The 12,622-nt window shown below is 38.7% G+C and overlaps 1 protein-coding gene across 1 annotated transcript in view; it reads right to left on the minus strand.

Moving 5' to 3' along the window:
• Positions 1-686: 686 nt before the first annotated feature.
• The window catches only part of LOC138783223 (desmoglein-4-like), a 43,308-nt gene continuing 31,372 nt past the window's right edge, over positions 687-12,622 (minus strand). Inside the window, exons 12-16 of the mRNA XM_069957669.1 lie at positions 11,771-12,004; positions 10,003-10,133; positions 6,644-6,689; positions 5,854-6,107; positions 687-4,986 (exon numbers count right to left, since the gene is read on the minus strand). Of these exons, the coding sequence (XP_069813770.1) occupies positions 3,973-4,986; positions 5,854-6,107; positions 6,644-6,689; positions 10,003-10,133; positions 11,771-12,004 (1,679 nt within the window). The 3' untranslated portion in view covers positions 687-3,972. The remainder of the gene's footprint in view (positions 4,987-5,853; positions 6,108-6,643; positions 6,690-10,002; positions 10,134-11,770; positions 12,005-12,622) is intronic.

Here is a 12,622-nt window from a genome sequence, read left to right on the forward strand (position 1 = left end):
TCCCACTTCTGATCCCACTGCTAATCAAATGCAGAGAGTCTGGGTTTGGACAAACTCTAACATGCTCAAAGTTAGCTCATCTCTAGTAAAGATACTTCATAACAAGGATTTATCCCATCCCAATAGTGAGTGGGATCTGTCTAGGGATCATATTGTTTTGCATTTTTTTTCCGTAAAAAAAAAAAAGACAAAGGCCAGTGCCAACATGCTCCCAGTTCTTTTTCTTATGAGACAATCTGTTTTGCCTGTTTAGATCTTGCAATTGGTTGGGTGCACGTCTAAACATGCAGTGTAAGAATTAAGTTGGTTGTTTAGAATAGATATTTAAGTATTTGCTCTATGAAGGAGTCATACAGAGCTGCATCCTTGCTTTCAACAATTAAACATACAGTTAAATTGCTTAAATACAGAAGACTATCTTTAATTCTGTGTATTTGGTATTCAAGGCACAAAGTTGCTAACCCAAGGTCACACAGATGGTGCAGCACAAAAAGCATAAACATTTACGGGATGTTCGAGTGCTATATTTATCACTGAGAGCAAAGGCTGCACACATAATTCTAATACTATTGTGTTTAAGAACAAGAAGAAAGCACTATATGCAATACTTTGGGGCACACATACTGTATACATCTAAACAGTTTTCTAAAATAATAATAGTAATAATAATGACAAAACTGATAATGTAAAATTATTTAAAAGTGCTTTATTAATATATTCTGGAAAATACAAAAATATTGCATAAAGTTTCAGTTCATACAAATGCGGGTCCCTTCTGAACTTCACAATACAGTGTAAAAGATCAATTGATTTCTTTTGACTAGAGCAAAATAACTATCCTAAATGCTTAAAGGGCTTTATCAACTCCAAAAACCATTTCTGAGCTTCTACAAATGTTTGAAAAATATATATATTTAGCACCTTTTTCACATGATTGGTCATTGGGGTTTTCTGCCAGTCATTCTTTGCTATGGCTGTGTCATTAAAATTATGCAGTGGGGACTCCAGCAGGTAGTGAATTTAAAAGGTAAGAAACTTGGAACTGTTTTTAGGGGTTAGAATGCCCCTTTAATTACTTCTTTGCACTCTACCAAATGCTAAGCTAAATACAAATGACTATTACAAGAAAAAATGCATAGATAAGGGCCAATTGTAGCAGTGTTGTCATCTACTGTATTTTAGCTGATCTTTATCTGTGCAAAAGTACTTTATATTATCATACAAAGCCAAATGTTTTTGGCACCTTTATACCTATATGCACCCAAAATGACCATAAATTATTAAATTGGAAGTTAGAACAGTAGTCAATAATTTTTTTTTAGAGATGAGCAAATCAGATTCGTTTTGATTGGTACGAGCAAAACTGATCTGCGCTCATCTCCCTCAGGCTGCCGACTGCAGAGGCAGGATACCACCAGGGACTGCCTGGAAAACATAGATACAGCCATGGCTGTATCCATGTTTTCCAGGTGGTCCCTGGGTGGTATCCTCCCTCTGCATGGAGTCAGCAGCCTGAGGGAGATGAGCGTAGATCACTTCTGATGCTTTTCTGAAGTAAAATATATATGATTAGTTTATAGCTAATTTTGATACTTTTTAGTTTTCTCGTACAGTAGTGAAAAGTTAGTGACGTATAAGCCAGTGTTTTCCAAATTAGCAGCCCAGAGCAATATAATTGGCACTAAGACTGTCAACTGGATCTCACGCTAGCACAATATCAGTATCATTTTTCATGATGGAAACATCACTTCAATTGTTTTTCTAGATAATAGTAATCAATTACAAGTTGTAAATAAATTTATGTTTGACAATACATTAGATACCTTTTTCACTACACAGTACTTTAGCCATATTGGGTAGTAAAGGAAATAAACACAAAGGTCTAGATTTAATTGTTTGCGTTTGGTGTAAAAGGGTTAGCCAATTTCTAATGAAAATTCTTAGGTGTACTTTATTAGTAATTTTATGGCTTCTATCTTCATTGATTAGCTGCCTCTGTGCCCTTATCTTGAGATATAAAAAGCTACCCCCCCCTTGTTACCGCACCCTTCCTAACACATTCGAATGGTGGTACCATCTATAAGATGGCAGAGCATGGAGGAGCATGTGACCATGACATGTGACTAGTCCCTCTGTGTTCTACATAGGCATATCCAGGTGCAGTGTAGGACGGCAAGAGAAGAGCATGGTCACATGTTTGGCCACCTTACGAATGGAATTGCTGTTCCAAAGTGCCTGAAAGGACAGGACAATAAGAGGCAGGGGCACAGGGGCACTGTAAGTAGGAGCTATAACATTACTAATAAAATACAACTAAGAATTTTATTAGAATTTGGCCAAGCCCTCTTAATAATTCAAGTGTAAGCATTATATTATATTTTCAAATAATTATGTTTAAATACCAGTAATTCATATGCATGCTACACACCAGTCAGAACATCTAGTACAGTGTATTTAGAATACCAACATATGTCACAGAACACACAATTAGAAATTTTAGTCACTTTTTCCAGATAAGATAAAACTTTTGCTTTGTAAAAAAAAAAAAAAATAGGTGAGTAAAAGTCCTATTATATAGCCATATATGCTGTATGGCTGATAAACTGAAACATAGATCCCTATTTTAGCCCCCAGTATCACATACGTGGCAGATCAGGTCTCTAAATAGGAAATCTGCCCATCAGCTGAACACTGGTAACTACATGCAAGAAAATATGATGCACAGCTGATTACTTAACCATGACAATACAGGTAACAGAAAAAAAACTAGGCGCTAAAAGCATAAAGCATTTAAGTACAAAACCAGAAACAGCAAATATATACAATAAAACAAAACAAAACATAGTGGTCATTCTCACATGAAAATGTCCAAATACTGCCTTAGGTGCGCTACTAGCTGGCTGCCCTTAAACTAAATACTGTACACCTAAAATCTTTCAGAGCAGTCATTGGGGCCTTAAAATACCATCCTGAGAACCCAGTTTCCATATATATAAAATGGACACACAGGACATGCTCACTGCACCAATTACTGGTTGAAGTGGTAACACACCTCTGTCAGTGATTGGCTGAACATGCATTTCTTTGTGTTAAGATGGGGATCAGAAAGTGGAGATCAGCAGGAACCCAGGCACTGCTGTAATAGAGGTGGTAGTGAGGTATTGATTACCCAGGAATCCCCCTTTTTGAAATTTTTATCCAGCCAGACAACCCCTTCAAGTGCAAGTTTTTGTTACTTGAAAAAAATTACATAATTGATGTATTTATTGCATTAGTAATTCCAAATGCATCATCTGATTACAAAAAGAATGGAAGAGATATGTTGCTGTCTTCATTTTAGTGAAAACATAATTGAGTATGGGTTTTAAATAACAATAATAAACAATTTCCAAAAATAAAAATTTCATTATTTTAGAACCCCCTAATAGGTGGGTAACTGCATATAAGAGAATAGAACTGTATAAAAATACTTGCTATAAACTTTTTTTTTTGTATTTTTTTTCCTGTATATCTCTAGAGAAGCTACAGTTGGGAACATTAAAGGACAAGCAGTAAAGTAACCTAGGCTATAACAGGCAATTTAATGCAACGTGCAGCAGATTTTGTTTGGAATGTAATAATATTTACAGCACAGGAACACAATTTTAATTTACATATATTACACAAAGTGGGACATAAACAAATTTGGGATACACCTGCCCAAACATAGAGAAAGACAAATTGGATAACATAAAATTCATTGGAAAATAGTCAATTGATTTTTTTTTACTCTAACCCTATTTTTCGTTTTATTTGTTGAACATTAAGACCAGAGTTTAAAAAAAAAAATTTTTTTTTGGAGCTGTTAGGTTTGAATGGTCAATTGAAGGACTAATAGAAGCAACGCTATGGCTGCTTAAATTAGCATATTACTCCCATGTGTATTAAAGGGTTAAAATTATTTAAACCAATGTCTAGTGCAATTGTAACATTTTATTTTTTAGTGTACTGGACTGTGCTGTATTTTGTGACTTTGCTGCGGGTTAAACTAGGGGACGTAGAACCCACAGTTTGAGTTAACAAAGGTTCTGCACTCAAATATTGGCCTTTAACGGCTTGACCAGATCGTACAGTTTTCTCTGTTACATATATATTTTGAGAGCTTCCCATTTCTGGACGGATACTTAAATTTCCCTGAACATTGGAGATGGGTTGTATGACTCTTTCAGTAACCACAACATTTTGTCCATCGGCCAAATCGAAATCTTGGATGTTAAATGAATTGGACAACCGTGAACTATTTGGTGCAACAACCCTTTCTCTTAATACGACATTTGATGCATCTCCTAGATTTGTCAGATTTGGTAGTTCTATAAATTCATGAACACCAGATGCAGGACGGACTACCCTCTCTGTCACAATGACATTGGAGCCACTGGGTAAATCAGAAAATACTCCATGTGCTCCTGCTCCAGATCCAACCACTCTTTCTGTTACCAGTAGGGAAGTATTACTAGGGAGGCCAGAATCTACATTACGGGTAACAGGTCTTAGTGTGCCCCCAGATGTTGTGTAGGTCTCAGTTACAACTACATTACCTGGAACTAGAGTTTCTGGCATAGGTCTTACTGGTTGAAGATTGGCAGATGATACAGAGCTCTCAGTTATATATGTAGAGCTGGTAACTGGCACAGAGCGGTTTACTGGAACGTTAAGAGTCACATCATCTACCATAACATTTCTTTCTGTTTCTATTATTGGAACATTTAGAAATAATCTTGGCTCCTCACCACTCGACTCTGGTTCAATCTCTGAACCAATGCAAATTTCTGCCAATGTTTTAAATTTGGGTCCCAATGTGTCCAAGAAGCTGTCATCTAAGTCATCAGCGATAAAACTGCAGCACCCGACGGATCCAGCTGGGCTTCCAACGCCTTCGTTATCGTAGATTAAAAGACAATCATTTGCCGGACGACTCTCATCTTCATTGGCATACGATTCTGCTTTCTGAAATATAGCAATCACATAATTTCATAAAATTAGATCATTCCAACTTAAATACAGCCAGAAATTGCTTTACACTGGTTTGTATGGTTGACAGTTATCTCTGCTGTCCTCCCTTCATCCTCCCCATACACAAAAACATTCAGCACAGACAAACGTTCCTGTGTTCTCTATGGGGAGCAAAGGATTGAGCTGCAGCCAGATTGCTCTGACTATGGCTTATCTTTCCAAGAACAAATGGGGTCATACAGTGATTTTCCATCATGCCCGGCCCCTATCTCCACTGACATAATCTGTCGATGAATGGGTGATGAGTGATGGCTAAACATTATGTGAGCGGTGCGTATGGCCGAAAAAAGTATAAAATGTATTGGAACAATAGTAGATAGATAGCTCAGTATAAGCCAATAGCAGCTCCCTGTGGAATGACCTCCATATGCTCTGTAATGTTTCACATTCCCCTCAATGGGACATGTCCTGTGTGTTGTTGTCTATGTCCATGGGACTTGCTGTAAAGCATATCATTAAATGCTGCTTAAATCAGCTTAGGCAAGATGGCAGCCCCCATAGCAACATACAAACAAGGAAATAAACCAAATCACAATTAGAAAATAGGAACAGGTTGGAAAAAATACTATGTTATAATATCTGGCACTATTCAGTGAAAGAAAATGAAGATGTTACATGCCCTTTAAGAAAAACGATTTTGGGGTAATTTATTAAAATGTTACTAAATCTATTTTTTATAATATCTGCTCACATGACCTGATTATTGTGTTCATAAAAATTAGGGTAATACAAGTCAATACAGAATGAAAAGAGGAGGTCTTTTCCAGCCTTATACAACCTTAGTAATATCAGGCATATTACCTCAGCAAAGTAGTTTTCCACATAAGCCATATTCAATGTGCCACTCTTCTCATACGGTGGTGGCATGGTTCCCAGAAAAGAATTGGCCACATTGCTTTCGCCAGAAAATCCCATACCAGTTGCATCAAACCCTTCTCCTTGATGAATGGCTGTCTCCAGCCCAGTAGCAGACACATCTCTTATCACAGCTCTTGTTGCTGTTCCCGATGTGCTTCCTGCACCAGCTCCTTGTGACATGTTGCCTGCTTGGACCTCTACAAAAACAACATGACAGAAATAATACAAACCTGGGTGCTAGAAATGTTAGTTTCCATACACTGTACAAGCCTAGACATGGTATATAGTGTCCAGGCCTGTGTCTAGTACTTGGGATAGTTTGTATAAAGATGTAGATTGTGGTAGACACGTCCTTCAATTAAATGTAATAGGAAATAAAACATTTAGTTGAGCTAGAAGACACAGGACTAGGCATTTTCTTCGTGGATAGGATTTAATAACCACATCTGATTTTTGTATATATTTTGTGTGAGTATCAATAACTTTACTAGCCAGAATTTGTTGTATGTGGTGGCAGTGCAATTTACATATGACTAAAAAAACGATTTTTAAATGTTTTAGACTAGTAAACCCCATATCCCATTCCATTAAACACCTTTATTTATTTTATTTTATTTTTTACTGCCAGGCTGTAGGTAAGTTTTTCCATAGTTTTACGGAAATTGTGGTAAAAAAATTGCAATATGTGATCAAAAACTTAAAACTAATAAAATTGAACAGTTAATAAACTTACCAGAATAGTCAGGGGCCCCTGAAGTTATAAATGGACTTGTCATATCCTGAATAGGAAACAACGAATGATTAACTGTTTATACAGAATGGTACAAAATGCATTTATGCTGTTTATTTACTACATAAAGATACACTGTATAGATATGTTTATGTGCACACATGACTATTACACTTATATATGCTTGAAATTACATTCCTAAATTCCTAAACATTCCTTAGAAGTCACATTCCTAAACTATGAGTGTTAATAGGGGGTTTGGCCCCTTTTACTGCTGTAACAGTGTTATCTGTTTCATTCTAGCTCTACTGCATCTCTAAGGGCCCTATTCCACAGTAACGATAATCTTCCGGATCGGCCCCATTTGGCCCGATTCGGCCGATTATCGTTTGGTGAAATAGAGAGAATGATCAGCCGATGATCGTGTCATCGGCTGATCGTTCATTTAGGGCCAGACCTAAAATCATCGTTCCCCCACCGCGCATCGCTACAGTTGAATAGCGGTGCGCGGCGGGCGACCGACGATTTGAGAAGAAGCAGCAGCATCATCATACCTTACCTGTCCAGGCTTCTTCTCCGCTCTGTCTTCATCCCCGGGTCCCACGTGCTCTATCTTCAAAATGGCCGGTCAGCTGACGGAGCGCTCAGCCAATCACAGGCCGGGACCGCCGCGAGCTGTGATTTGCTGAGTAGCCTGTCAGCTGACAGGCCATTCTGAAGATAGAGCGCGCAGGACCCGGGGATGAAGACAGCGCGGAGGAGAAGACCTGCAGGTAATATATGATGCTGCAAGGACATCGGTAACGATGTCCTTGCAGCCCTCGCTCAACGATCATCGGGCCGTGGAATAGGCCCAGTAAACGAGCGGCGATCTAGCAGATCGCCGATCGTTTACATCGTTGATCGGGCCCTCCTCGGCCCGTGGAATAGGACCCTAACTTTCAGTACTGTAGCTAGGTCATGTGACCAACAATCAGACCACTAGAAAATTACATTTATCGGTCTCAGTAGGTGAGCTGTCCTGGATCAGCTAACTTCCATTGAACTCCAGGATGGCATCATGACAATCCCTTCTGGCAGCTCCCATAGAGATTGCCTGTCTGTGTGCTTGATGTTATGTCACTGTGCGCAATGGGTGTGGCTGACACACCTCAGCCCAATATTACCTTTGCCAATATAGTGTCTCTTAGTAGTATCTCTTCTCTTCTTAGTATCTGTAACTATCACCTTTATTGCTTTAGACCTATTTGCTTAATACTTCTAACTTCTACTAAATATCTACATTTGGCTTTGTCCTAGAACCATTAGGAATACTACACTTTCAGCATATTCCATAAACATAACATGCCAATTGTTTTAAACAGAAGCTGTTCAACACATGTTGTATGCTGCCTGATGCATGTGAAGTTCGGATTTAGTTTTATATTTTTTCACTGTTAAACATATGAATATTTCAAGTTAAGTCAGAACATGTAGGATTGCTTTTGTGTTTTAGGCTAATAAAAGAGCAAGCTCACTTGAGGCATGGATAGAAGGCCATGCTCTTTTCTACCTTTGGTCTGGTAAAAAGCCATTGTTAGTCCTGATATGATAATAAGGCAGTAATATGGGTGGGTAGTAGTAAGGAAGTTAGAACCTACAATATGCCTGACTCATAACATGAATATGACTCCTATGTATATTCACTATTGTGTCACTATTGTTTTCAATATTTATAGCATTAACAGGTTCAGGAAGTAATCCTTTACATAAAGGGTACCTTCACACAGGACGTATCGCAGTGGAAATCTCGCTGCAAGTTTTGCCGTGAAATCCGCTACGATATAAGGTCCTGGCAGGTCCCTGTCTTTAAGACCGCTGAGAGTATGTAAATCACCTGCCCCTTATCCCCTTAGTCGGCTCCTGCTGTATACATTACCTGTCTTCAATCCTTTCTGCACGGGGTCCCGGCTTCCTGCTCTCCCGCCCAGGCAATCAGTGGCTGCGACTGGGCAACACACTAATTGGCCGGGCGGGAGAGCAGGAAGCCGGGACCCCGTGCAGAAAGGATTGAAGACATGTAATGTATTGTATACAGCAGGAGCCGATTAAGGGGTTACGGGGCAGGTGATGTACATACTTGCAGCGATTTTTCAGACCCCTGCAAGTATCTATTCACAGGGACCTGCCAGGACCTTACATCGTAGCGGATCTTGCTGCAAAACTCACAGCAAGATTTCCGCTGCGATATGTCCTGTGTAAAGGTACCCAAACATAGTAAGTTTTTCTTTCACACTTTCTTTATCGTTTCATTACGGCTTCCAGGATTTATGTTTGATTCCATTTAAAGAGGAGTAAATTTATTTTATAAGTGACAATGCTGAGTGGGCAATACCACATGCTGATCCTAAGGCCTTATTCACACATCCCAGAAAGTTGTCCATAATTGCGGATCCATAATCACTGATCAACTTAGAGCACATTGATTTATATTAAGCTATTTATGCAGTCCCTTTTAATTTTGATCCGTAATCTGTTCCATTAAAAAATAGGACATATCCTAGTGTGAATTGTGATTGTGGTACGGATTACCAATAGAAGTCTATAGGATCTGTATTTTTTATGTGAAATCTGTGTGACGCCTGTAAAAAAAACACATTTCAAATCTAAGCAAACTAGTATCATCCCTATTTTACAGAAACATATGGAATCGGAAACACATGCAATTACGGATGCAAATCTGGATGATTTTCCAAGGATCACGGAGTAAAAATACTCAATTTGCAGCCCAGAAAAATCGCTGAATGTGTGAATGAGGCCTAAACCTGCCTGAGCTTCATTATAAAATAAAGTTACTTCCCAGCTATTTAACAGTGTGTCCATTACATGACCAGGACAGATGTATCCACAGATGGTTCTTACTAAATAATTGCATGAAGGATCTTAGAAACCTTGATACAATATTTGCTTTGGAAAATTATAAAACTTTTCAATATGTCACGAATTATCCTTTATTTAGTAATGGGTCATTCTGGACAAAACTTACTGATGAGCTATCTGCTTTTATTGTGTAGTGGTGGTGATGTGTAACTGCAGCTCATTTGAATAGGAGCTGAGCTGCAGTTACACATCGCCACCACTACACAAGGAAGCAAACTTTGTTCAATGTGTAGTGCAGCGAACAGTTGATTGGCCTGGACATTTTGTCTGGAAACCCCCTTTAAATAGAGAATTATATACAGTGCAGCTCTGTACTCTAGTTATCCTATTTATATTAATGCTTATGACATAATTATTTGTTTTTCATATAAATAAGTAATAATCCTAATAGTAAAGTAATCATTTTTATATTAATCATCATCATAATAGCAAAGAAAACTGACCACATCCTCAGGCTTGGCCCCTTCTGTTCCCCACTGATGACAAGCTCCATCATACCCAGCTGCCACCGGCACAAATTTACCCCCAGCAGCCGCAGATCCACATACACATAGCGGTAATAGGAGCAGAGCCACTGATAAGAAAAAGTTACATGTGTTAGCGATATATTTTGCAATGGATGATGATAAAGAACATTTCCAAATAAGTCTACATATTATATTGATTTGTAAGGGATCGTTGGGGTTTTGTTTTAAAAGTATTATTTAATTTTTGGAGCAAGACCTATGTGGCATCTGTAGCCAAGACTAAAAAAAAAAAAGCCGTATTCGCTGTTTATACAATTATTTTACTAATTTAGGCACACAGTCTATATGTCATATTTTCCAGGCCATGACACCATTTATAAGGTAATAAAGGCAAACTTATAGACAAGCCCATCTTTAGAGTATGTTTACAAATGGCCCTTTTGTTTTTGCCACAATCTTCCCATCATTTTGCTGGAAATTGCAGTAAAGTAACATCGCTTTTGCAGGAAAATCACAGCAGAAACACGGACAAAGTTGGCAGCAGAGAGCATTGTGTCTGACCGGAGAGAATAAACAACTTCCTGCAGGATATCCAGCAGATGATAAGTACACCAAGACTTAAGTTTTTTTAAATAGAAGTAAATTACAAATCTCTGGCACTTTCTGTCCCTAGTTAATTTGAAAGATTTTTTTTGGGGGGGTGAACTACCCCTTTAAAGCGACTCTGTACCCACAATCTGACCCCCCAAAACCACTTGTACCTTTGGATAGCTGCTTTTAATCCAAGATCTGTCCTGGGGTCCGTTCGGCAGGAGATGCAGTTATTGTCCTAAAAACAACTTTTAATCCGGCAGCGATGTGTCTAACGTCCGGGGCTTACATTTGTATATGCATTAGGCTGGCACCACCTCTCCGTCCTTCCTCCCCACCCTCCTCAGCATTAGGAATGATCCAGGAACATTAACTGCTGTTTGAGCTTTGCACAGGTGTCTTAACAATCCAGCCCATGTTCATTATACACACTGGTGGGGAATAGGAAGCAATCTGCCTGGAGCATTCCTAATCATGAGGAGGGTGGGGAGGAGGGACGGAGGGGTTGTGCCAGCCTAATGCATATACTAATGTAAGCCCCGGCTGTTAGACACAGCGCTGCAGGATTAAAAGTCGTTTTTAAAACAATAACTGCATCCCCTGCCGAACGGACCCCAGGACAGATCTTTGATTAAAAGCAGCTATCTGAAGGTACAAGTGGTTTGGGGGGGACAGATTGTGGGTACAGAGTCACTTTAACTTGTGTCACAAAGTTCTTTCCAATCTAACACGGTGCTCCCTGCTGCCACCTTTGTCCATGTTAGAAACTGTTCAGAGAAGTAAAGGTTTGCTCTGGGAATTTGAATCTACTTTGGAAGTTCCAGACTCGCCTAAACCTGACAATTTGGTCAAATGATCTCATGTCTATGGGGGCTCAAAGCTTTCCCCTGATAACTGACAAGTTTATTCTCCTCCCCCTATGAAATCAGGAACCAAGCTTGACTAAGCAGAATATTTATATATATTGAGGAGTCAGTCACTGTACATCTCATTCATAATGTCTACAGTAAAGGTGTTTGTCATGTGTGTCTATAAAACAAATCATTATGAATTCTTTTAGTAAATTTGAGAACTGTTCTCATTCCGACCACATCCTAGTGACCAAAAAATGCAATTTGTATAATCATAGGTGAAATTTGCACTGGTTACTTACACAGAAGAACTAAAAACCCCAGAACCATGAGGCCTATTGCGGCAGGACCTAGGGACACATTCCTGCCTGTCAGTTTGGAAGCATCACACGATCCAGCAGAGGTACACTCACAGGCTTGTATAACAATGGTAAATGGGTTGGGACAGGTATTACCACGTGCGTCCCTAACAGTGACTGTCACAGAGTAATTACGAGCAGTAACAGATGAACCTCCGACCAAAGTTACAGCAGTGGCTAAAAAATAAGAAGGTTCAATGATTTAAATCATAAAATAATAATAATAATAATAATAATAATTAATAATAATAATAAAAAAGAGGTTGACCAACTTATTGAAAAAAAATTCTCTTTGGAATCATGGTAAAATCAATCGAGCACAGTATTAATTCCTATTAATTCTATGCATAGATCGCCGATAACACTGATCTATGCTATGGAATCAATATCTATTGATTGCAAGTTTTAAAGTGAAAAAAAAAGTGTAATAAAAAAGTTTTTAAATTTATAAAAAAATGACACCCCAACCAGCCCTGTAGGTGGAAAAATAAAAGAGGTATGGCTCTTAGAAGGTGGAAAGGAACACTGCATTAATTTGACCTGGACATCCGTGCATCAATGGGCTAAAAGGCAACGATCAGTCAACATGCACAGTGTTCCTTCAACATGTTGAAAGACAACAATGCCACTAGTGACTACTGGCCATCGCTCTGTGTAATAGGAGCGGCAGCAGCAGACTGCCACTATGTCTTATGGACTACTCGAATTATCTAAAGATCGTCCGGGTAGCCCCTCTCTATGTTCAAACTGTAAAAAAAAAAGAGAAAAAGTGTCTGCTTTTTAAACAAAAAAAGT

The sequence above is a fragment of the Dendropsophus ebraccatus genome, chromosome 2, assembly GCF_027789765.1.
Source record: "Dendropsophus ebraccatus isolate aDenEbr1 chromosome 2, aDenEbr1.pat, whole genome shotgun sequence".
NCBI lineage: Eukaryota > Metazoa > Chordata > Amphibia > Anura > Hylidae > Dendropsophus > Dendropsophus ebraccatus.